The sequence below is a fragment of the Ascidia mentula genome, chromosome 3 (assembly GCF_947561715.1).
Source record: "Ascidia mentula chromosome 3, kaAscMent1.1, whole genome shotgun sequence".
In the NCBI taxonomy this organism is placed as follows: domain Eukaryota; kingdom Metazoa; phylum Chordata; class Ascidiacea; order Phlebobranchia; family Ascidiidae; genus Ascidia; species Ascidia mentula.
Window position 1 is genome coordinate 21152371 of NC_138568.1, and position 26711 is coordinate 21179081.

Genomic DNA, 26711 nt, shown 5'->3' on the forward strand with positions numbered 1-26711 from the left:
TGTGGCGCAATTTGGGGTTTCCCCATATTTTCAGAACAAACCAAACAATGGAATGGTGCGCAAAAGCAAACCTTTCTTGATTTGATATAAAAGATTAGTTTTCAGTAGAAAATTTATAGAAGTCTGAAAAAGCGCTATTTAGTTTTATGAAATCTTGAAGACCTAACACATTGGCCAGCTATTTGCGGGTTATTAACCAATCCGATTCGCACTTGTGGCTAAATTCCATTTGATTAATAAACAATTAAGTGCTTGTACTTCGCATGTCACTCACTGAACGCGAATTATTTCTGCAGGTCCATTTGTATATGGATGTAGTTACAGTTCTGTATATTATATAATGGTAACTATGTGATTGTTCATCTGATGATCGAAATGCATTCTGTGGTTGCGGTAGGGTAATTTATGATTATTGATTGAACTATTCTGTGTGTAAAAATTGTAGTAGTTGAACAATTGTTTTTTTTTCAGAGCCGTTCCCATGGAGCTGTACAAATATTGCGACCAGTTCCTCAACAAGACGACATTTTTGAAATCGATGAATGTGCACTTGAACGAATATTTGGACAACCAGACGTGGCCAACACACCGGTTGCAATCTATTCAATTGCTGGTGCTTTAAGAACAGGAAAATCCTTCATGTTGAATTTTTTCCTGCGATACCTTTGGGCCAAGAATAATAACAAAGTAAGTCAGTCTAAAATTTAATTTTATCTTTTTTTTAATGTTGTTTCCAACAGTCAGATTCGTGGCTTGATTGTAAAGAAGATAAACTTCTTAAAGGATTTCCATGGCGAGGCGGTCACGAGGCCCACACACAAGGAATATGGATTTGGGATGAACCTTTTTTTATTGATACACCAAAGACAAAAGTAATATATACAAAGTGAATGTTTAAATATGTGTTTGCAGTGTATCTACATGATCTTTTGCAGCCCAAAAACATGCAGTGTTTTTTAGGTGGCTTTGTTTCTTATGGACACCCAAGGGTTGTTTGGCTTGGATGGCATGTTACTAAACTGTTCCTTTATAGTTGCTCTAAGCACTCTGATGAGCTCGATTCAAATATACAATGTCAGCCACAGAATAGACAATAGCAGTTTAAAATTTCTTCAGGTAAGTGTCTATGAGATTCACCTCTGTTAGTCGCAAAGCTTCAGTTGTTACCTAATATGTCAAGTTTATACTCTTTTAAACTGGAGCCTCCACCACCACTTTGAATTATAGGTAACACATGTTTAGTTAGGTATCGACTTACTGCTTCCAATAGCAACTAAATACCAGTTTATCTTCTATATGTGAATAACTTTAAGTGCACAATTGTCAATAAAACCAGTTTCAAACTGTTTGGACAACTATATATAGTTGGAATTTTTGGATTTGCTATTGTTTCTATTTAAGATTCATTACATGCCTTTGGATAGTTTAATCAGAAAACACTGCATTGTACAAACCACGATTTCATCATAAAAATGCCCTGCACAACCATTTATGCACTGCAAATGTTGTTTTTTTAAATAAATTTTGTTTTGTTCTTTGGTAAAATTAGAAGGGTTGACTGAAAATAATATATACTACTGAAGAAAGTACAAGGAATCCAGGTTTGTTGACCTGAGGCATATTTACCTAAAAACTTACAATAAACTAAAGTAAAGTTCACCTAGGAACTCTATGCTTAACCTAAATGGTAAGCGGTACCTACTGCGGCATACTTTGCAATAGCATGATTGATTAAATTCACTGATATTATCATGTAATAATTAAATCACATTTGACAGCTTTTCACAGAATATTCTAAAAATGGTAATTTACAGGATATTCTAATAGTGGACAATGACTGTGCCCTATCTTCACATAAGATCTTACAAGGATACAACACTGACAGACCCATCTTTCAGGTTTGGGATTTTATTTTATGCCACATGAAACTGTGCAAATCTGTCTCTCGTTAACTAAATTCTCTTTTTTATGTCACTCTTTTTTCTAGAGTATACTTAAGTTTAATTATATTTCAAGCACTTGATGTTTCTTATTCGTGATTGGGAAGACATGGATTACGAATTGGGTTTCGATGATAGCGAAAGATATCTTCAGGAAATCTTGCACCACACTAAAAAAAAATCAGAAGCTGATTCAGTTTGGAAGGTGTTGCATGGTAATTTTGAAAACATCTCTTGTTGTTTGATGCCATATCCAGGAAGACGTGTGGTTTGGAGAAAAAGAAACTCAGATGAACTTCAAATGAAAGGTTAATTGTAAAATAACTTGTCACACGAAATAAAATACAATTCACTCATGTTATTACTTATGCAACCATTGTTTTCTCTATCTGTCACAGATTTAGATAAGGAATTTCTTGAAACAATCAATTCAGCTGTGAAAAAACTATTTTCGAGAGAACAAGTTGTGATAAAAAAAGTCAACGGCAATCCAATTACAGGAACTGATCTTATCAACTTAAGCTTGTCTTACTTCAAAGCACTGAACAACGGGAAAATGCCTGATTTTAAGGCGATAGCACAGGTAATAACTTTGATTGCACAAACCAACATAAAAATGAAAATATACAACAAATGATGTTATTTATAATTTAATACTTAACAAACAAACTGTGTTTGTTGTTTGTTCAGTAACTTTTCTTTTTGACAAGTTAGATATTTTATGACATGCTTGTTTCAATACAAAACTTAACTGCTCCATAAAAAGTGTTAACCCTTTACTTTGTTTGGGTGGTAACTTTTTTTGTAAAAAACATGTTAGAAGAATTCTAGCCATACTGTTGTTAACCTTGTCATGTTTCAAATAAAAAAACACGTGAGTTGTGTTCCTATGTTAGAAGAATACAATAAAAAAGTTTTTGAAACTTCTCTTGTGTGTTTAGGTACAAGCAGAATACATTACTGAACAACTCATTCAAGAATGCATTAATACCTATAAACAACAAATGAAAAAAGTAACTTCCAAATGACTTTTGTTTATTCATTTGCTAAAACAATGTATAACACACATGTTTTTCTTGCAGTTTTGTGAAGATGGATGTTATAGCCAAACTCACTTTGAACAAGAACACAAACATTTTAAAGCAGAAGTTCTGAAAAATTTCAACAGCAAGTCAAATTTTGGCGATGTTGAGTTGCTTTCCCAGTACCGCAAATGTTTGGATAAAAACATGGACTTACAGTTTGCCTTGTTGAAACAAATCAATGAAGCGAAACTGGTGTGAGAAACTTATGTAACCATTGGTTGTGACGTTGGCAATAATGTACTAAATTTAAGTTCTTTTGTACATAGTAAACCAGTAAGTAAGACTGCTGAAAATTTAATATACAAACTTAGTGTAAAGCAGAATTGGTAGCAATGATTGCCAACTCCAAGTTAAACACATGTTGCTTATGCAGTATATTGCACCAGGAATGTAGTAGATCTGACAAGCTTGAATGTACCATTTACGAAAAGTTTAAATTGTCCCTAAAAGTTTTGAGAAATCCTAAAGTCGGTCACATCTAACATGAATGACTAAAATTACCAATCTAGATGCAAGCAGAAAACACAAGTGTGGCTTTAAAAGCCACAGAAGAAAGCATAAATATTTACAAGAAACGAATGGACAAGGTAAGTTATAAATAATTCTTTCAATCATCAAAGATCTGATTCTAAACTTACTGCAGTTTTGCAAAGAACAATGTCGCAGTCAACCCTCCATCAAGGGGGAACATTACATTTCAAAAGCAGAAGCTCGGCGAAACTTTGAGAGCAAACTCAATTTTGGCAATAGTGACTTGGTTGCAAAGTACTTGAAACACTTGGATGAAAACCTGGACAAGGAGTTTCTTGTGTATGAACAAAAGAATGAAGAATATTTGGTGAGTAAACTTCTGTTTCATTTGAAATAATATGCTAATGGAATGGGACATGAAGTAGTGCGATATAGCAAAATATGTGTCTAAGTTTATTCTTTCAAAAATTGAGATTTTTTTGCAAGAGTTCAAAAGTGAAACTTATTTTAAGCAACATTGGAGAAACAATTTGTGTGAAGCTGAAGAAGATACCAAAAAACACTACAAACAGGAAATGCATAAAGTAAGATTTTTTTCCCATCAGAAACTATTTATTGTCATATATGATTTTTTTCAGGCACTCAATGAACAATATTTGGATGAAACTCAGTTTGTATCAGTTGAAAGGCGGTGCCAAGAAAGAGCGTTACAATTTTACATTGAAATGACAAAAAACTTCCCGACTGGATTAGATCTTCAACCTGACAGTAAAATTAGGGATTTGTTGACTGAGCTTGGTCTTCAGTTTTTAAAAGAAAACACAAGAAGTCTTGTAAGTAATTGCCCACTTGAGACTTGTTAAAGTTGTTAATCAACAGTGAAAAGTTGTCAAAACGCTAGCAGGTAGTCATGAATGTTGGTATTCTGACAACATTATGAAAGCAAATTATAGATTTTTGTATGTTCGGGAACTTAATGTCAGTCTCTTATAAAAGCAGTGCACAAGCAAGCATATAGTCATAGATCGACAAACGACAAACTGAAGAAAGGGAACTTAATGAAAACTCAACCCAAACCAAGAAAAATCTTGAAATCTTGATTTTAAGAAAAAAAATTATATGACTTGCATTTTAGAAAATGACTTTTGAAAGTTATAAAATTCACAAAACAGTTAATTTCGCAGAAACAAAGAGAATATAAAGTAATGAGGACAAAGTCATCAGTGGTTGGTGTGGAAGGTGGCAAACTTGAAGTGATGGGTTGCATTGTTGATATTCCTCCTAATGCATTGGATACAGAGGAAAAAATTTGTCTACGTAGCTACTATGGAAATACGAAGCACAGTGTATGTGGTTGCATATTTTCATCAAAAACAAACATTGAAGAACGCTCTTGTCAATGTCTTATTTGTTTTCATTGGATATTATTGTATTTAACAAGCTCCTATCAGTTTTTTCTCCTGTATAAACAATCAATACTTACTTCATTATAAACAGTTGACTATAATTGGTATGTAGATATGAATGATCATGGTTTACTTTATTCCACAGAAAGAAATTACTCCAGTGTTGTATTGTGGACCAAGTGGTTTAAAGTTCGCCGAAGATGTCACCATCACTTTACCAACATGTTTTGTGTGTGAAGATCTTCCACAACTAGTTGTGGTAAGTTTTAGAAATCACTTTTGGAAAAACCAGGGCCATTACTGTGTAGCATACTTGTGTAGTTAATGACTTGCATAAACTGTTGAACTTAATAACATGTGTTTTAAGCTGTGTTGTGGTAACACTTATTTAATGTCAGATTGAATCTAGTGAAGATGGCAAAACATGGGAAGATTATGAAACTTTATCCTACAATGGCGAGGGGATGTTTACATTTAAAGTAACACACTTTACCTTGTATGTCATATATATGTGTTTTCTAAGCACAATTTATTAGTAAAGTGTGTCTTACTTGTAGGTTTCGCATAATCCGCAAAAAACTTTTTGGTTGGTCGAAAGAAAAAATAGTTTTGGGTGGATTCCCTGCAAATGAAAGTTCTGAGTGTGTTGAAAGACTCTGGAAATTTCTTATTTGTGACAAAATGATATTTAATCACAATTCAAATCCCAATCTTCAAGTGTTGCTTGGCCTCACATTAAGGTATTGAATGACTTAAAGGGTATACAATTTTCACAAAACAATAAATTTTAAATATTGAAGTAGTTTCTTGGTAGGTTGTTGTTCCAAAAAATGCATCAGATCTAGTAATTTATGTGCTATAATTAATAAACTGTAACATTGACAAAAGTGGCAAATGTGTACAGCAAACATTTTACAACTTTCAAAAAAAGCTATTTAAGTACAAAATAGACATTTTTCATTTTTCTTGTATTTTTTTACCATTATAGTTCTAATCTAAGTGATGAATTAGCTGTGGTGTTGTCCCTTGTTTCTGGACATCACATTAATTTTTTAATTTATTTTGAAACTGAAAGACAAAATTACGTTTTTGTGCATAAAGTTAATAACCACCCCTATATCTGCTGCAATAATCATTTCACTTTGTAAATTCTGCATCATTATTTAAAGTTACTCACTTTAGAAAGGAACCCCAATTTTTCTGGAAATAATGTCCCTAATGTGCTGTTTGTGAATTTGTTTACTAGATCCGATCAAAATGAAGCAAAACTAACTATTGTAAGTGAAAGTGGTCGAGTTAAATTTTCAAAGAATAAAATTGACCTAGAGGAACTATTTTTAAACATTTTGGAGCAACAAAATTTTGTTTTAACGTTCGCTCCACATGATGGTTATGAAATAGTTGACCTTACATTGGAAATAAAAGGAAAACTCTACAGAACAAACTTTGGTGTAAAAGTTGAAATACCACGCAAACATTCTGATTCAAAAAATGTCAATCAAGCAAGTATGATAAAATATATATTTTGTGGTTGTAATTCCTTCTATCAAATTGTACTAATCAGATACTACATTCTCTGGCAACACATTTGTCAACCCAAAGTTCAATATAGCAGGAGGCTCAAATAACAAAACAAATAATCAACAACTGACGTCTACTTCATCTGCAGGTTGGTTTGTTGCACGCTAAACAATATTTACACCAAATGGTCTAGTTCCGTGCATCTCACCTTTTAACACTATTTATCTTCACAAATATTATCTTTATTACCTAATCAGAGGCAGTTTTAGAAAATGTGTTTGATGTTCTGAGTTATGTTTGAGTAGGAGCTTTGTAGGACTGAAAATCACTTGTACGAAACATAATTATCCAAAAACAATTTTATTTAACACAATATAACCTGAAGCTGCACGCACACTAAAAAAATGATTGGCATCAGTTGAATAACTTCCATAATATTGTTTTTTTTAGCCTAGCTTGTCTCTAAAAATATGTAATTTGCTAGTTTTGATTATGAAGAATAAACCATGTTTAAATAGGAAAACTATTTGTGCAAGTCAAAAATAGGCATGTTTCTAAAAAAATAAGCACCGTATGGTTATTCTGGTTAAATGTGCATAATAAATAAAAACTGGCACATATAGATATTTTAAACATTGTTTTGTAATAAATCTTATTGTTTTTCAGAACAAATGTAGGCAACAATTGAGGGCAATGGCAAAGTAAATTCCAACCCAAAACGTCTTTCTGCCCAAAACGAACCATCAGTAATGGAAAAATATAAAACACTTTAAATCAATATGTACAAAAATACAAAGCACTTCAATGCCTTCTTAATCTATGCTGCATGTCATTCCCCATTCTATTGCAATCACTATGGCTTGTCCCACCTCTTATACTTTATATCATCAGAATGGAAACGTTGATTTTTAGTCAAAATATTTCTGGCATCTTTCCTATGTAAGACAAATATACTCTAAAGCAAGCACTGTCTAAGAAACACTGAAAAGTTTAGACATAGAAAAAATTGGTGTTGGTGTTTTGCACAACGATTCCATTCTTGTAATAATTTTTTTTACAAATGTACATATTCTCTATTTCATATCTTTGCACTTTTTTTATACGTTTTCAAACATACTTTGTTTTTGGAACTTTGTTGTCCTCCTGTGCTCAGCACCTGTGCAATATATACAAAAGTTGTTTGTTTATTATCCAGTTTGTTTTTTTGAAATTGCCTTTGTGATCTTGCCGTGCCCATCGTGACTTTCATCTATTTTAATCGTGTTTATTGATTTGATTTTGTGAAAGCCGTAGATTGTAGTTTCGCGAATATAGATTTATAAACGCCTACAACGATGGTCGCAGTTGGCAACGCTCGAGGACGCATATTGGTATTTCTGTGAAAATAAGTTTCGGTGGTGGGAAATGCCCAACGTGTGGACCTTTGTCACAACGGAAGGGCACGCAACAGAGCAAACAAGTGATGCATGGGGGTGTATTGTGCATTCGAATAAGCGCACATGCGTTGTCATGGCGAATTTTTAGGGTGTTCGGTGCAGTTTAGTGGGGTTTGGGGCTATTTCAATTAGGTAGTTACTTGCTGGTGGGTGCTGATGAAAATTTGGTGAAAATGTAGCTCAAAATTTAGGCTATATTTGTGGAAAATTGTATTGTTTACGGTAGTCGATTTTTCGTGATTTTATGAAAGATCAATCCTAGTTCTACTAATGTTGATCAAAATTATAGTCTCTGGACAAATTGTTTAGCCACCCCCCTGGTTAGTCAATATTTTGCTAAAAAAACAACAATTAATGGTACTGGATTTTGCAAAAAAATTAATTATTTAACTGACCTGTCATTTGCATTTTTGAGGTAAGTCTTTGCATAACCTCCCCGTGTGCTTTGTTAATGCAGCTGCAATCAATTTTTCTCAGTTAAGCAACAGTAGCCCCCAAATAGATTTTTTAACCTCAGAGTCTACTGTTTGTGCATCGTAGTCTTTTTCTTCAATTTTCTTTGGTAATAAGCACCCCTGCTATAAAGCTATCATCAGGACCAAAAGACGTGTATTGGGCAGCGCATTCAATACAAATTAACTGGAAACCAAGTAATAAATGTACTGCTTACAAAGCCAACATCACCAGGTGATTAACGAAATCGTACAATGATAAGAAGTATTCGTTTGGTGAGCAGTGGCAAGTCGTTATTATACACGTGAAATGACGATATTCATATAAAATGCAACAAGAAAAATCATAAACACTACAGTTTTATCTCATGTAATACTCTGTACAGTTTTGCACGTTCTGCAAGACAAAGCTGCTCCTGTGTTTGTTTTGTACAAACGGGATCGTTAAAGGATTGTTAGCAAACACATTGAAACTGATCAATCTCAACGTACAGGTTGTAGTCCATCTGTGAGCGTTGTTCACTTAACTCCCTTAGTTTATCTTTGCAAGCTTTCTCCAATTGAAATTTTTCGATGGATGATCGATCGACACGTCTTTCATACAATTCTATTGCTCTGCTCAAACTTTGCTCAGCTTTCTCATAGAAATCATAACAATTGTAATCAGGTTCTCCGAGTTTCCGATCTTTGACTTTAGGCCTACCTGATCTTACTGAAGTTTGGATCATTTTAGTGTAAACATCTCCTTGTAATTCATGACTCCGAGCGAGTATGGAAAGATCTTCAACCCTGCGTGTGGCGTTGGTCGCAATTGTCGCCAGCGTCGCTTCTGCTTTGATGAGGTCACCCAACATAAACTCAACGCGGCCAACGCAATATAAACACTCGGTTTCAACAAGTGCTTTAACATCTTCGTTCAATGAACCGATTGTTCGCAATTTACTGGTGGATCTTATCATAAATGGAAGGATTATGGTTCTGGCCATGTCCTTCGTGGTCTGGTTTTTGGTCAACATATCTACCAACACTACCAACTCATTTAAACACCCCTGAATCCCGCCTACAGCATTCTTGCGATCATCTAACTTGTCGAAACTTTGAAGTGCTACCATACAAAAAATGGCCGCATCTGCATATTTTTCGTTTGCTCGTTCCAGCATTGAAAACTCCAACATATGCTGACAAGTTTGTTCTGTCACCTGAAACTCCTCCTTCGGTTTTTCGTACTTGTCGTGTTCTTCTTTGGACTTACATATTTCTCTCGCCATGTAAGAGGTGTATTTTTCCGTTTCCATTTTGTTTCCTCTGTTGAAGCTGTCTTTTGCTAGACCCCGAACCTTCAGAAGTTGCGAAAGCGTGTTGTGCAAGTTTGAATCTGAAATAACTGCTGTGTTTATCTAATTGTGTAATTAACTTAACGTAATAATTCCATCGAACCTCTTTTTTTAAAGAAGGATTCCAACCTTTTCTTGTAGCTGCAACTTTTGTAAGTAACATTTGCCTCGGCTGTATATAAAATAAACTTAAGCGACTACTGAGTTGCGTAAGCCATAGTAAATAATATAAGACAAAAATGTCAAAGAGGATACGTGTCTTGTATTGTAAAGATTTTTTGTACCTGTGAAGATTGCTTTGTCGTTCATTTTCTTCTGGGCTATGTATTCATAAACCGGTACACTGACAGTTGGGGTCTTACGTGTTGTTTTCTCTGCGCAAAACAGGCTTTTACAACAAAATTCCAGTAACAAAACGATTTAAAATGGTTGCAGCAGTCAATCAAAACTATGACGTAATAGCATCCTCACAATGTCAAAGAGTTATCCTAAGTTTGTATACATATTTTACATCTAGGGGAAATGTCAGTATAAAGACGTTTAAACCTCATACAGTGTAACTGGTTGGGTCCATAAGTCAAAAATTATCATGGTAAGAGCAAACGTTTCGCAACTTTGCGTGCAAACCGCTTTGTTTACTTCACTGAATTTTCCCTACTTGTTGGAACAAACTATTGACTCACAGCTTGCGTTAGGTGATAACTTGGTTTGTCAGGGAACAAACTATGTGTTTAGCTACACAACTACGTGCTGCAACACTATGTGCCAAATATTAAATTAATATATCTTCATTTAAGAAAAATACAAATATCCCATGAATAAAAAAAAAACGTGTGAATGTCCAGAAAAAGTTTTGGGCTGAAATTTCGTACCAAGTTGTTCGTAGGTGTCGTCCATATTGCTGTTTTACTCCTGGTAAAAAAAGAAATGTATATTTATTAGTTTCAATATGTTTTGAAATACTGGTAGTTGCACACCGTAACGTACGTTTGTCGTTTTATCTGAAAGTTAAAAATATTGAAACAAGTTGGACTTGGTTGAAACCGCATGGTTACGAAGAAATACCGATAAACTAAATTGTTTACAGTTGGAAAAATCCCCATATTTTATGCAGAAGTCAAGATTTATTTATTAAGTTTGTTTTTTTATTTTTTACCTGCTGGGTTCTTCGCAAATGTTGTTGTCCCCTATTTCATCCGTCCATAAAGCTACTATTGTTCAGAAATTGAAAAATTTAACTTCTAAATTGCACAAATCCTAAAATGCATTGACATGGAAGCACACACACGCCTGCTAATTGTATGAAAGAACTACTGATTTAATATTTGAAGTAGGCTAACAGACGTGTTGCAAGGTCAAATTGCATATCTAGTAAAAGGCACGTGCACTAAACAAAGAGCAACTAACTTGGTTGCGGCAACCAACTGTTAGTCAATATCAATGTGAAAGCAAACATTCCGCAATGAACTGCGTGATCACAGATCGACTCGTTGACTTTGCTTTGAGTTCAGTAAACGCATACAGACAAATTCACAAATTCAATTCAGTCTATTTATTTTTTGGTCATCATTGCATACATTTTGCACTTTAAGAATTTTTATACAAACAAGAAAATCGATACAATTGATAAAGGCGTTGAAACGTAAAAACGAAGGTTACGTCTCTGCATCAGTGCTAAACATAGTGGGCGCTATGGTGCTAAACTTTTAGGGGGGTTCCCTAAATGGTGAAAAAAACATAAGCAGCGTTGTTGTTTGTTTTTGTTTGTCACTGGAAATATGCAACACGAAACACGTGCAAAAATGTATTGGATAAAATTTTGAAAAAATGTGCAATTCTGTTAGTCATGTATTCTTTTTATGCCCGCAACTAGTTTTTTATTTGCCTCGAGCATTTATGAGGCTTTATATAAAGAAGTGTTATTAATCAGGCTAATCATAAAATAGTTGATTGTGCAGCATTTACATACATTCAGGACAAGTAAAGATTTTTTACCAACCAGAGTTTCGTAAGCTATCAAATTGCCAACTACATCCCTGGATATAAGTGTTACAAAGGCACAGTAGCCTAATGCTGTAACTGCCAATAAGTAGGCTAATTATCGGCAAAATGAAAGTGTTGGTGGCTGGTTTGACCAAAACCGGAACCAAGACAATGGCAACAGCTTTGAGAGTTCTGGGGTATGAGGTGTATGATTTTTTGGAAAACTTTTATTACCTCGGTGAGGATTGGAAGAGGCAAGTCATACATGGGTTTAATATGGAGGACATGAGGAGAATGTATGAGAATGTTGATGCTGCAGTGGACACTCCATGTGATGCTTACTGGGAGGAAATATTTGATGCATTTCCAGATGTAAAGGTGAACAATTAAGATTTTACACAGAGGTGTGAAAAAAGGTTCATGCAATATGTTTGTGAAGAAGGTTCACAGGCTTCGCAGCCAAGGCATTGCAGCCAAGCTACAGGAGCTCAGTTGGTAGAGCGTTTGGGCCTGGTTAGCCCAGGGTCATGAGTTCAAACCTCACCGGGAGCTTGATTTTTCAGATCTCGCTCCGACTTGTCGGGAAAAGATCCAGCTTGGCTGCAATGCCTTGGCTGCGAAGCCTGTAAACCTTATGATCAGAAAATTAGAGCTGTGATCACCAAATATAAAGGGCCTGCGCAGTGGGGCGATCCCGCCTTGCTATGCGTAAGCATGGCATTACTTCTGCGATGTTTGTGAAGATTGTCATTTTTTATAAACTATGAATTCTACAATCTCAGCAACGAAAATCATTACACCTATACTTTACATATTGTCAATCATTTAGGGTTGGGAATAAATTGCAAATATTTAAACTGTATGAAGCAATGCATGTCTTGGTCATAGTTTCCTCTTAAAATAGCTTTTTTACTGTTTCAGGTTATTTTGACGACTCGCGAAGAAAAGAAATGGGTTAAAAGCTTTAAAAATCAAATGGATCAGCTGAGCAACGACTTGATGTTTCGACTTGCATGCACTTTAACCTACACTGGTGCGAAGGGACAAAATTATGGGGCAATTTGCAGTAATTATTTTTGGTTTTTGTGGTTGGACAACACTTTCACATCAAATATAAAAAGTATTTAATGTACATGTTTATGCTGTATTTTGCCATTTTCGAAAGTCAATTTTTGAAATTAAAGAAAGACATTTTTTAAAATTTGTTAGATTAAAATACCATACATCCTCCACTCACATTAATGTATCAATTTATCACAAACAAAAAATATTTTTATGTAGCCAATCCTCTGGTGAGGTACCAAAGTTGGCCCTTCTCTGGTCGGACTTACCTCCATGATAAAGCTTTAATACGTGCAAAAAGAAGGCATGAACGCAATGTGAAACAGGTGGGTATTCAATTATACCTTTGTTTATTAGCTGCCAGAACACCCAACTTGACAGTTTTATTAGTCTACAATATCAAAACCAACTTAGCTGATCAATTACAATTATTCTATGTCAGCCCTACAACCTTATATTCAGGTAGTACCTGAAAAGCAATTGTTGGTTTATGAAGTAACGCAAGGGTGGGAACCTCTGTGTGAATTTCTTGGCATCGCTGTGCCAAAAGTCCCTTTTCCTCATAAGAATATAGGAGGTGATTTGGCAAATGAATGGAGATGAGAGAATCCGGTGATGCAACGGATCGAAATGGAGTTAAGAATATCTCTCTTCTGTTTGTGTCTGTTGTTCTCCTATTGCTTGTATGCAGTATTTCATTGGACAAGTTAGCTTACAATTCTCGCCAACAAAACTACTATCCGCTGTTATATCTTGTCTGGTCAAATCCACACACAAACGTCTGGTTTCGAGGTCGCAAAAGCCACCTGGCACGCGTTTGAAACAAAACGACGACAGCGCCCCTAGCGGCAATACAAATAGAAAAGTGGTGACACCAGCGGCGATAGAGATTAACTTGTGCATTTTTGCTCAGTGTCAAACTTACTGCGTTTGTTTCGAACTTGAAAACTTCATATAGTTCATATGTTTTTTTGATTCGTAAATTTTCACACTAATTTTGGACGCCATAGCAATATTTACACGGTGGATACGTTGGGCTAATACACACTTCTGTGTAACAGCAATAAAAGATGCCTCATTTAATGAGAGTGATATTGTGTGCGTTCCCACAACAATAACTAGGCCTTGATTGGATTGGCAGGCATAACAGATAAGATATGTCGCCGGTTTAATTACTTCATGAATAATCGATGCCTCGGGGTTGGGACACCTACAACTGCTGCCTGTTTTGTATATTGGAGGCTTTATTAATTTTCACTGAACTTTTTTCTGTACCAATTTGCTTCATTTTATTATAGTGTTGTATATTCAGAGATCATATATTTCATACATTTCACCAAGAAACGAGTGTCTCGTTTTGTTTTTTTCTGACATCGAACGTAAAAACAAACAACTAAAGGTTGGTTTCAAGATTATACCACCTCTGCTTGAAGAATCAATATATTCACCTAAAAAAGAGAACTATCTCAGACTTTTGCGTGGAATCAACCAAATGCGCTGGTGTCAAAGCAAAACCCAATAAATCACAGTTTGATTGTAAGAAACAACGGCATCTGGAATGTATATACTGAAGAGCAAAGTTAATTTGTGCTCAAAAAAAGTTCATTAAATACGGTTTGCACATTTTTTATAGGGGTTAATTTTAAATAGTTTGGAATTTTAATTCACGGCATTTGGATATCATGATGTTATATAGTGATGTGTCTAACCAGCGCATATAACTTGCTTAAATAAAACTGGGAGTCCTGCAAATAAAGGCCAACCGTTTTGTCGTATTTATGTCGCAGACCGCACAAAATTATAATGCGGGCCATAGTTTGACTTAGGATCGGTAGAAGCAAACATTTACCAACATGTCGAAACCGCTTTGTTTACTCCAATGAACTTTCCTTACTCACAGGAACCAACTACCGACATACGACGTGTACGTGATATTTTGGTTTGTCAGCGAACTAATCTATAGTTTGAGCATAGCCAAATTGTTTGCAACCACAATTTTCATTAACGTACTCGACCACTTCGCGATGGAAGATATATAGTGCAAATTTGGTTAATTATAATGAAATCTACCATTGCGCAAAAACACATGTTCAGTGATCGATTGTTAACTCGACACAGATTGTAATTCAAGCATTTTGTTTTGTCCACACACTACCAAGCAGCATTTTATGTGAAATGAGGCTAGAAGCAATGTCAATGGCTGTTTTTCTTCCAGCGCCCGTCGTTATTGCCAAACCACGTGATTTTGATCAGTCTACTCTCATGTATTCAGTTTGGTAACTGGGCAGCAGAATAAACGACCTTCACCGACCATCATTGCACCTCTCTTTGAGCCTTAGGAAAAGATAACTCTTACACTGATTCTTGGTGTAGCGAAGCTTTTCTAAATGATTGTATGCATTTTATTAATCATAATATCAATCAAGATCACTGAAAAACACGAAACACTTTTGAAATTACGAAATATATAAATTCAGCACAAACATACAAAAATCTTAAACATCCGTTTTCAGGTAATTGCTAATATCCTGAACTATGAATGTATTATTTATAATTTGTTGTTTACAAAAAGATTTCTGCCATGTTTTCATATCAGAGATTTTCATAACAACAAGGCTTATAACCAAACAGTTTCATATGGGTCTGTGCTAGCGGACAAACCCAACTTGCAACGACTGCAATTTATCATTGCAAATTTTCTCCAAGTGAGGTTTTTCAACAGCTGATTTATCGACACATCTTTGGTACAATTCTATTGCTTTGTTGAAATTCCTTTCTGCTTTCTTACGGAGGGATTCGTCGGTGAGATTGCATGGCATATTGTAAATATCCTCATAGACAAGTTCGCGATCCTTGACTGCGGGTTCACAAAAATTACCTCCTATCATTTTAGTATGAACATCCCCGAGCAATTCATGACATTGTGCCAGAATTGAGAGATTCTCAACCCTAAATGGGGGGTCTGTTGTAATTGTCGCCAGCGTCGCTTCTGCTTTGATGAGGTCACCCAACATCAACTCAACGCGGCCAACACAATATAAACACTCGGTTTCCGCAAGTGTTTTTACGTCTTTGTTCAGCGAACCGACCATTTCCAATCTACTGGTGGATCTTGTCATAAATGGCAGGATTATGGAACTAGGTATTTTACTCATATTTACGTTCCCGAACATGTATTCTGCCAAAACTGCTAATTCTTTTAAACACTCCCGCATTCCAATTACGACAGTTTCTCGGTTATTCAACTTCTCAAAGCATTTTACTGTCACCATGAAAAAAATGGCCGCATCTGCATATTTTTCGTTTGCTCGCTCCTGCACTGAAAACTCAAACAAGTTCTGACAGGTTTGTTCTGTCACCTGAAACTCCTCCTTCGGTTCTTCGTACTTGTCGTGTTCTTCTTTAGACTTGCATATTTTTCTCGCCATGTAAGAGGTGTATTTTTCCGTGTCTTTGTGGTTTATCATTTTTAGGCTGTTTTTTGCTAGACCTCGGACTTTCAGTAGTTGCGAGAGTGAAGTGTACAAGCTGAAATCTGTAACATAAATTGCATTTATATATATATATTGAATGTAATAAATGAAAGTCGTTTTGTCTAACAATCATATTAGTATCGTACCTCTTTCTTTAAAAAAGTAGTCCAGTCGTTTTTTGTAATTGCTACTTTGGTAGGTCACGCTTAGCATAGCTGTAAAGTAACAAAAATTTAATTTGCAGGTCGCACCCGTTCTGTTTGTAAAAATAAACAGAGACGTTTATTACATAAACCATTAAATGTGCCACGTGATACAGCTGGTAACGAATAGACTTGGTGTACCTTTGTATGCAGGTTTGTCAGTCATTTTCTTCTGGGCTACGTGATCATAAACCGCTTCTCCAACTCTGGGTGGCTTTGGTGCTTTTTCCTCTTCAAAAAAACAACAAGCGATTATTTTTCAAGCACTTGCCAAACATGTTTGCATTTTTCTCACCGCTAACTGGCATTGGCGAAGCGTTTGTTTTGTTGCCCAGCATCCTGAAAAAGAAAAAAAATATGCTAGGTTTTTTTCAAATTTTCAAAAATCTACATAGGCGTTTAAATTCAACATTGAATGAGCAGTGGTGAGTAAAGGTGTAAGTACGCAAAATAATTGTATATGAAAAAGCCAAAGTGTAAATGCCTATTACAACAAGAAAAAACAATTTCTCCCGTTTTGATAATTTGTTTGAATACAGTCATACACCTTGAGAGTCATACACCTGCCTCGGTTTGGGTGGAATTGGCGGAAGTAGGTCTCTTGAATTTCCTGAAACTCCTGTGAACATGGGACTTCTTGTTCTCTTGTCAGTATCACCCGCTAAAAGTAAAAACAAGCAATTGATGGGCGTAAGTGTATCTAGTTTGTTTTGCGGAATACACTAAACAAATAAACTGAACAAAGTTTGCATTGGAGTAAATTATTATTAACAATGCAGTAACCTAGCTAGTTGTTTTTGCACATCTTACTTTCAAATACTTTTCTTTTCTGTGCAACGCTTCCCTCAAAGATGTCATAGTGTTCAAATCTTTGTACGTTGGACTTATTTCCCGGAGTGACTTTCATTTCAATGTAACCGGGAGGAGTGCGTTTGCCCATTTCTGCAAGAAAAATAATCAGAAACTAGTCTTACAATTCTAAAAGAAAAGTTATCGTTATCATGCGGCTATCACAAGAAATAGAAAAAGATGCAATATTGACTGCACACGATCAGGCAACCATAAAACGTACTTCTAGTAGTTTTCTCATCTGGAAGCATATCCGTCTCATTTTCTTCTTTTTTGAAACGAGGGAGGCCTTTGTCCGTGGAAGTTGTCGGTAAATTTGGTTGTAGAAGAGCATCTATGAAACAGAATTTCCTGGTGTTAATCGTACTTCCTGTGTAGTACACAGGGTTCGGCAGACAAAGTAAAAATGGTTGCGATTGAAAAAATCGTTTCCAAAACCGTTTCGCCGAAACGAATTTTGTTTTGAAACTACAAAATTGTTTCCGAGTAATTTTTAATTGTTTTTCTCTTAACAATTTTTGTAACAAATTTGTTACCGAATATTCGTAACGATTTTCTGAACACTAGATAGTGACAAAGAGCATTTTCTTCAAAATCGTTATACTCATTTGTGTTAATCGTATTTCCTGTGTAGTACACAGGTTGTTAAACAAAGGTGTGATAACGTTGAAACTCAAGAAAAATTTTGTCATACCTGGGAAAGTTGCTGATACTGCCGTTTCAATTGGTAACTTGACGAATGTTTCATTGCAATTAACACGCTGGCTGTTTTCTGTTTTGTTTGGTTTTTGTCAGGTTTTGAGTAAAAGAAAGAGCTTTGAATTCAATGTTAGTGAAAATTTACGCTCTGACTAAAATTATCACAGGTTTTTGTTTTTCATATTAGATTAATCTGAAATGTGTAACATAATTCCACAGGGTATTTTACCATTTTTATCCTCCCAAGATTCTTCTTGCTCATGGGCTTCGTCACAAGCACTTTCGTCAAAATCAGAAAAGCCTTAAAAACATGATAATAAATAAATAAAAAGAATAACAAAGTGTCGAAATTAACCGCAATATGCTTCCAGAACTGTATAAAAAAAATTCGTGTCAGGATCACTAACCAGGAATTTACGCATAATTCTGAGAACAAGAAGACTGTCCCATACTGCAGAAAACATTTAAAAAAAGAAAACAGGTAGCATGTAATTTGAGCCAGTATCTTTGTGCTCGCAATTTAAAATAATTATGGTGTAACGTGGTGTACATTGCTCAGCAATATCGCTATAGTTGGATTGAATATATGTCTTAATGTTGCAAATAAATGTAGGTGTACTACAAAAGTTTTATAAGGAAACTGGTGCTATATTTACTATTCCAAGTGTCCTCATCGCTACCAAAGCCGTCGGTGGTGGAAGAGACCGATATTTTCTGGGTGTCCCGCGATGGTAAGAAATGTGTCATTTCTATTGCAAAAGTAATTGTCGTGGATATAACAGCCGGTAATTCACGAAACTAATAAACTTCTAAGTTATTCTTCAGTGCTACTTGTAAATATTAAAATAGCAATTTTCAAAAAAAAACTATGTTAATACCCCCGACAGGTGTACTGTCGTCAGTTGTCACTTTTTCATCGCTTTTTGTCGCTTCGCCTGAGATATTAACAGATGGTTAGAAAGCGGTCAGGAAATGATATGATGGGAGAATTATTCTCACGTAATGCTGTTAGTCACGGATTGTCGGCATGAATTGTCATGTGAGTTACATATTACAAAATGGCATGGGATCAGGCAGAGGATGATGTCAACCGCAAATATTCATTGGACGATAATGGTTTATCATAGGATAAAGATAGTCACAAACTTACAGTATGAAGTGCAATTCTCTCAAAAGTTTTGCTATGCAATTTGCGAACTAACTTTATGATTTACCTGTAAGTTTTGTTGCGCCCTTTCGCACAGTTTCGGTAATTGTCTGTTTTATTTTCTGTGATCAAAAATGCAAGAGCTGAAATGTTGTTCGTTTGTTCGCAATTACTTGTTTTCAACTTACCTGTAAGTTTTTCCGTACTGCAGGTATTGGACGAACAAAATTCCGTGACCTAACAAAAAAAATTAGCGAATTTGTCGCAGGAATTTTTTTTTCTTTTTGCAAAGTAATTTATTGGACGCATACATATACCAACCGTTATTCTGTCTTGTGTGTTTTATGTAATTGGTTATACCCCTATAGTGTCGTTCATTTTTTTTAAGTATCTATGCAACTTTGTTTGAATCATTTTGAAGGAAAAGGCTTACAGCATATTAAAGGTTTATGACTGGTGGTAAAACACACATCTATTTTTTTTCGTTATTCAGCGATACATGGTTTTTAATTTATAAATGTACAAATACTGTATAATTGTTTGAACAATAACCTTTTTGGTTAGTTCTACTGATACTTTATTGTTACTTACGTGTCAATTGGGGACAAGCTATCCACCGGAGTGCTCTCACCTAAAAAAAATGTTTTTTTTGCTCGTCGTTTGTACAAGGAATTTTGCGAAAAGCATACGCCATCCACCAATAGCTTACCTTCCCAACAAATTTATACTTTAAATAAAAAAATCTTAAACAACAACTGAAAAAATGAAGATTGTGATGTGCTCTGCAGGACAGCATTTTGACCATACTGAGTTACAATTGGATTTGGTGAACCAAAAAATATTACCGCATCATTTCTTTAAACGAAGCCAACCCTTTGTAGCACCATGACCCTCAAGTCTTCAACACTGTGGTCAGGCTCGTTGAAATGAGCTCCTACCGGTTTCTCGTAGTTGTTGTGTCTCGTATTAGGGCATTTCAACGAGCCTGACCACAGTGTTGAAGACTTGAGGCTCATGGTGCTACAGAGGGTTAAGAGAAGAACTAGACCAGCGAGAGAGACGGCAGAACAACGCCACATCGAAAAATTTGACTCTATCAACCACGGTCTCAATAGAGACTGGGGCTTTATGAGCCATTATACGCACCAAGATGCCACGGGCACTCAGTGACCAACAATGATCACCTCTTCGTGTTTGCTGCTCATTTTGTCTTGTCACAGAAAAATAACATTTGCAATGCATTAACACAAAATAACATTTGCAATGCATTAACACAAAATAACGTTTGCAATGCATTAACACAAAATAACGTTTGCAATGCATTGCAAATGCATGAATTATATCTAACTGATCTTTCAAAACTATATTTACCGCCAGTAAACGGGGAAACTCAATTTAACCCACATGGTCATTTAAATTGATATTTTAATAATTTCAGATTTAGATTAAACCTTTCTTGTCGCTTACCTTCTGGCGTTTTCGTTACATCTTTGCCATCTCGTATATTTGCGCTGTTCTCTAAGTGATTACAAACAATAATAAATTTTAATAAACATTCAGTGGGGTAGCGGTAATGGGGAGGGCGGTTGCTTTGACCTCTAAATGTATTTCTGCTTAGTTCAATATCCCCTTCAGCGAATACAATCGCTTAGTTCGGTATTTCTACTCAAACAAACAAATTTTGCAAAAAACTTGCATATACATTCACGATTGTGGAGTCAGTGTGAAAAAAGTTTTAAATAATATATTTGCCATCGGGTGGAAGACGTTATCAATACGATTTCAATGGTATCAGCAGTTAGAGCCGAACATTTGGACAACAATTTATTTTATAGGAAAGCAAACGTTTGGGGTGGTTTAGTGTAAGTTACATATTGCGTAATTTCTCAGAGAATTGGGCTTTCAACAATCTCTTGCCAATTATCCAAGTTATTTTTGTTTGTCAGTCAATCACTTGTTTAGGCTTCATTCCTAGAGTTGATATTTTTACCCTGAGTCAGAATTTCTTAACTGGATTTATTCACTATGAATATAAGAGTAAGCGTACAATTAAATTACTCTATACCCGGACGTTTTTCGGATTCCAATTGTTCTGTATCTTCTGGTGTGTCGTATGTATGATCATCTTCTGGTGGGTCAATATCAAATAAAAAAAAACATTTGCATTTCATAGGAAATAAACATTGAATAACAGAAAAACAACTTTTAAACATCATCTAGCGCCAGTAAACATTTCAATGTGAAAGACGCACATTACGCTACATTCTCATTTCAATTGATATTCCAGAACACCAACAATTTCAGATTTAGAATAATGGCCTTTTTTGTCACTTACCTGTTGACGTTTCCTTTAAGTCGGAGGCATCTTATACATTTGCGCTGTTCTCTACGTAATTACAGACAAGATAAAACATCTTTAAACAGCACAGTGTGAGTAAAATATATATATAACGTTTGCAATGCATTGCAAAGGCATGAATTATATCTAACTGATCTTTTAAAACTATATTTACCGCCAGTAAACGGGGAAACGCAATGCAGTTTAAGCCACATGGTCATTTTAATTGATATTTCAGTAATTTCAGATTTAGATTAAACCTTTCTTGTCGCTTACCTTCTGGCGTTTTCGTTACATCTTTGCCATCTTGTATATTTGCGCTGTTTTCTAAGTGATTACAGACAATATTAAATTTTAATAAAAATTCAGTGGGGTAGCGGTAATGGGCGGGAAGGTTGCTTTGACCACTAAACATATTTCTGATAGTATTTAATCGAATTCCAATGTGGGGCGTGCAATCGCTAAGTTAAAGATTCCTACTCAATATTGGATTGTATTTTGCACCAAAAAAACAATTATACCAATCTTTAACTGCAACCAAAAAACTTCTTAAACTGTAGAGTGTGAGAAAAATATATTTATATACGAATAGGGAAACAAACAAATTTAAGTCCCAGTTATTTGCATGCTTTGATAAGGTTTTCCGAAATCCACCTTAACCAAGCGTTCAAAGTTAACCAACATAAACCACAGGGTATACTTAGAGAATGAATGTTGTTTATATGACTGTCAAAGACAACGAAACGGGTTTCTGCAAAAGGAAACTCAACATCGTACCTTCCGTTACTTCGTCATCGACAGTGACGTAGACGTTTCTAGAAAACAAAATGAAAGAATTAATGTTTGGAGAAAATATGAGGAATAATAATTCATAAATGTTCGTTTATTTTTCTCCTCTTTCTGCTTAGATGAGTTTCGCAATGAAAGGGAAAGTTATCTACACTTACGTTTGATTTGTAGTCGGGTCACCGTCGGACTCGATTGCATCTGAAATAGCGAAGAAAATATGAATATGGTCAAAAACATTGCACAACTCATTGGTTTTTGTTTGGTACTTATAATTTATCACAGTATTTGTGCAATCGGGGTTCGCTTTTTCCCTAGCTTTCAATTTTGTATTTCTGATGAGATGAGAGTTGTGTTTGCGAAGAAATCATTTGAAACAAAACTAAAAGCTTAATTAGACAATATTTGAAAACTATACAAAGTTTTTGGAACCACAAAGTCATGTAAATCATAGTTATTTTGCTCATGCTGCTGCATGTAGTTGATGCAACGTTACATATTTGTCTGAATGTTATCTTTAGCAAACACTCCAACTGGGACTTGGGTAAACACGTGCCTGTTAGCCCAGTCCAAAGGTTCGTTTAATCAATGGAAATGTCATGCGACTTTATCGATAGGGACTTGCAGCTTTGCTGCGCAAAACATTGTTTGCTGCTCATTATGTCTCATTTCAATTCGTATTCCAGAAAATATCACAGTAATTTCAGATTTAGAATAAAGATCTTTTTTGTCACTTACCTGTCGGCGTTTTTGTTACGTCTGTGGCTTCTCGTACTTCTGGGCTGTTCTCTACGCAATTACAGACAAGATAAAAATACCAATTATAATTAAGTGGGGTAGTGGTAATGGGCAGGGCGGTTGATCTGACCTCTAAACATATTTCCGATAGTATTTCGTCGAATTCCCATGTGGGGCGTGCAATCGCTAAGTTAAAGATTCCTATGCAATATTGGATTGTATTTTGCACCAAAAAACAATTATACCAAACTTTAACTGAAACCAAAAACTTCTTAAACTGTAGAGCGTGAGAAAAATATATTTATATACGAGTGGGTCAAGAAGTAAATTTTAAGTCCCAGTTTTCCCATACCTTGATAAGGTTTTCTAAAATCCACTTCGTTGGAATCTTCGGGTGTGTCGTATGTATGTTCATCTTTAAAAGATTAAAAAATTAACTACAGGATTTTATCAATTTGGCTTGACGTTTATTGGTCACAGCCTAGCGTTAAAAGTTAACCAACATAAACCACAGGGTATACTTAGAGAATGAATATTGTTTTCATAACTGTTAAAGTGCATATGACACGGTCATGACTACTTTGCGTAAAACTAAAGGTACATCTACAACAAACATACATCCAAAATTTTTCGGTTCTACGTCAACTAAAAAATGTAGAAAACTGCATGAAAACTAGCGGCGACCAAAACCTTCTTTTACCTTTTGCTGTGAGTAGACAAAACTACAATGCTAAATTGACTGTTTGTCTCTGTCGTGCTAAATTGACTGTTTGTCTCTGTCGTGTTTTCAAAAGTTCATGTATCGCGTTAGCGATCATAATTGCTTTAACAACAAGAACAACCTGTGCAGTAACTGTTATCTTATTACACAACTAAATAAGACATAATAGGTCGAAACAACGGCCATCTGTCTATAGCTCAAACTAACACAAAAATCCGTTTGTTGCACTTGTTAACTTGTTGTGCCCCTTTTTAATGCAAAACTGTACTAAATCAATTTTCTAATGTTTTCCATTCTCACGCATAACGCTTGCTGCCAGCACTCGCACGACCAAAGCGTTTTCTATGACGTCAGGCAACAATAAACTCGCTTTCGCAGGATTTCGTTCGCAGCGGTAAACATGTGACTTTGATCAGCTGTATCTCAGAAACCATAGTCGCCATGTCAAGCTACTTTTTTCGCCAAAAATATTTTAAAGTTATGACAATCTCTTAGTTTAATTATTAACATGCTTTATTTTTCCGTGTCACATGCACTTCAAAGACAACGAAACTAGTTTCTACAAAATGAAGCTCAATATCGTACCTTGTGCTACTTGGTCATCGACATTTTTGTAAACGTTTCTAGAAAACAAAATGCAAGAATTAATGTTTGGTGAAAATATGAGGAATAATAATTCATAAATGTTTGTTTATTTTTATTTTGTATCTGCTATAAGACCAATTTCGCAATGAGGGAATGATATCCACACTTACGTTTGATTTGTTGTCGGGTCACCGTCGGACTCGATTGCATCTGAAATAGCGAAGAAAATATGAATATGGTCAAAAACATTGCACAACTCATTGGTTTTTGTTTGGTACTTATAATTTATCACAGTATTTGTACAATCGGGGTTCGCTTTTTCCCTAGCTTTCAATTTTGTATAGCTGATGAGATGAGAGTTGTGTTTGCGAAGAAATCATTTGAAACAAAACTAAAAGCTTAATTAGACAATATTTGAAAACTATACAAAGTTTTTGGAACCACAAAGTCATGTAAATCATAATTATTTTGCTCATGCTGCTGCATGTAGTTGATGCAACGTTACATACTTGTCTGAATGTTATCTTTAGCAAACACATCAACTGGGACTTGGGTAAACACTTACGTGCCTGTTAGCCCAGTCCAAAGGTTCGTTTAATCAATGGAAATGTCATGCAACTTTATCGATAGTGACTTGCAGCTTTGCTGCGCAAAACATTGTTTGCTGCTCATTATGTCTCATTTCAATTCATATTCCAGAAAATATCACAGTAATTTCAAATTTAGAATAAAGATCTTTTTTGTCACTTACCTGTCGGCGTTTTTGTTAAGTCTGTGGCCTCTCGTACATCTGGGCTGTTCTCTACGCAATTACAGACATGATAAAAATACCAATTAAAATTAAGTGGGGTAGCGGTAATGGACAGGGCGGTTGATCTGACCTCTAAACATATTTCCGATAGTATTTCGTCGAATTCCCATGTGGGGCGTGCAATCGCTAAGTTAAAGATTCCTATTCAATATTGGATTGTATTTTGCACCAAAAAACAATTATACCAAACTTTAACTGCAACCAAAAAACATCTTAAATAATATAGAGCGTGAGAAAAATATATTTATATACGAGTGGGTCAAGAAGTAAATTTTAAGTCCCAGTTTTTCCATATACCTTGGGAAGGTTTTCTAAAATCCACTTCGTTGGAATCTTCAGGTGTTTCGTATGTATGTTCATCTTTAAAAGATTCAAAAATTAACCACTGGACTTTATCAATTTGGCTTGACGTTTATTGGTCACAGCCTAGCGTTAAAAGTTAACCAACATAAACCACAGGGTATACTTAGAGAATGAATAATGTTTTCATAACTGTTAAAGTGCATATGACACGGTCATGACTACTTTGCGTAAAACTAAAGGTACATCTACAACAAACATACATCCAAAATTTTTCGGTTCTACGTCAACTAAAAAATGTAGAAAACTGCACGAAAACTAGCGGCGACCAAAACCTTTTGCTGTGAGTGGACAAAACTACAATGCTAAACTAACGGTTTGTCTCTGTCGTGTTTTCAAAAGTTCATGTATAACGTTAGCGATCATAACTACTGCAACAACAAGAACACCCTGTCCAGTAACTGTTTTATTATTACACAACTAAATAAGACATAATAGGTCGAAACAACGGCCATCTGTCTACAGCATAAACTAACATAAAAATCCGTTTGTTGCAATTCTTAACTTGTTGTGCCCCTTTTTAATGCAAAACTATACTAAATCAATTTTCTAATGTTTTCCATTCTCACGCATAACGCTTGCTGCCAGCACTCGCACGACCAAAGCGTTTTCTATGACGTCAGGCAACAATAAACTCGCTTTCGCAGGATTTCGTTCGCAGCGGTAAACATGTGACTTTGATCAGCTGTATCTGAGAAACCAGTCGCCATATCAAGCTACTTTTTTCGCCAAAAATATTTTAAAGTTATGACAATCTCTTAGTTTAATTATTAACATGCTTTATTTTTCCGTGTCACATGCACTTCAAAGACAACGAAACTAGTTTCTACAAAATGAAGCTCAATATCGTACCTTGTGCTACTTGGTCATCGACATTTTTGTAAACGTTTCTAGAAAACAAAATGCAAGAATTAATGCTTGGAGAAAATATGAGGAATAATAACAATTCATAAATCTTTGTTTATTTTTATTTTGTATCTGCTTTAAGACCAATTTCGCAATGAGGGAATGATATCCACACTTACGTTTGATTTGTTGTCGGGTCAACGTCAGACTCGATTGGATCTGAAATAGCGAAGAAAATATGAATATGGTCAAAAACATTGCGCAACTCATTGGTTTTCGTTTAGTACTTATAATGTATCACAGTATTTGTTCAATCGGGCTTCACTTTTTCATTAGGTTTCAATTTTGTATAGCTTATTTGATGAGAGTTGTGTTTGCGAAGAAATCATTTGAAACAAAACTAAAAGCTTAATTAGACAATATTTGAAAACTATACAAAGTTTTTGGAACCACAAAGTCATGTAA

At 35.2% G+C, this 26711-nt stretch overlaps 2 protein-coding genes across 3 annotated transcripts; both read left to right on the forward strand.

Annotated features, from left to right (window-relative positions):
- Window positions 1-294: 294 nt before the first annotated feature.
- Window positions 295-7744, forward strand: LOC145895279 (uncharacterized). Its single transcript, XM_082984059.1, has 20 exons — window positions 295-393; window positions 472-687; window positions 741-872; window positions 961-1116; window positions 1815-1898; window positions 2017-2248; window positions 2339-2523; window positions 2882-2953; window positions 3023-3217; window positions 3535-3612; window positions 3669-3863; window positions 4009-4080; window positions 4135-4329; window positions 4681-4842; window positions 5048-5161; window positions 5301-5398; window positions 5460-5642; window positions 6149-6408; window positions 6467-6571; window positions 7090-7744. The coding sequence occupies exons 1-20, from the start codon at window positions 367-369 to the stop codon at window positions 7098-7100; spliced, it is 2772 nt and encodes a 923-aa protein (XP_082840185.1). The 5' UTR covers window positions 295-366; the 3' UTR covers window positions 7101-7744.
- A 3860-nt stretch (window positions 7745-11604) lies between these two features.
- On the forward strand, window positions 11605-13923 carry LOC145894841 (uncharacterized). Of its 2 annotated transcripts, none has more exons than XM_082983501.1 (4): window positions 11605-12006; window positions 12550-12694; window positions 12910-13016; window positions 13153-13923. In XM_082983501.1, exons 1-4 carry the CDS (start codon window positions 11755-11757, stop codon window positions 13291-13293), a joined length of 645 nt encoding a protein of 214 aa, XP_082839627.1. In that variant the 5' UTR covers window positions 11605-11754; the 3' UTR covers window positions 13294-13923. The 2 variants fall into 2 exon arrangements, with proteins under 2 accessions (XP_082839627.1, XP_082839628.1); XM_082983502.1 differs by having other exon boundaries at window positions 12550-12661.
- Window positions 13924-26711: the final 12788 nt, after the last annotated feature.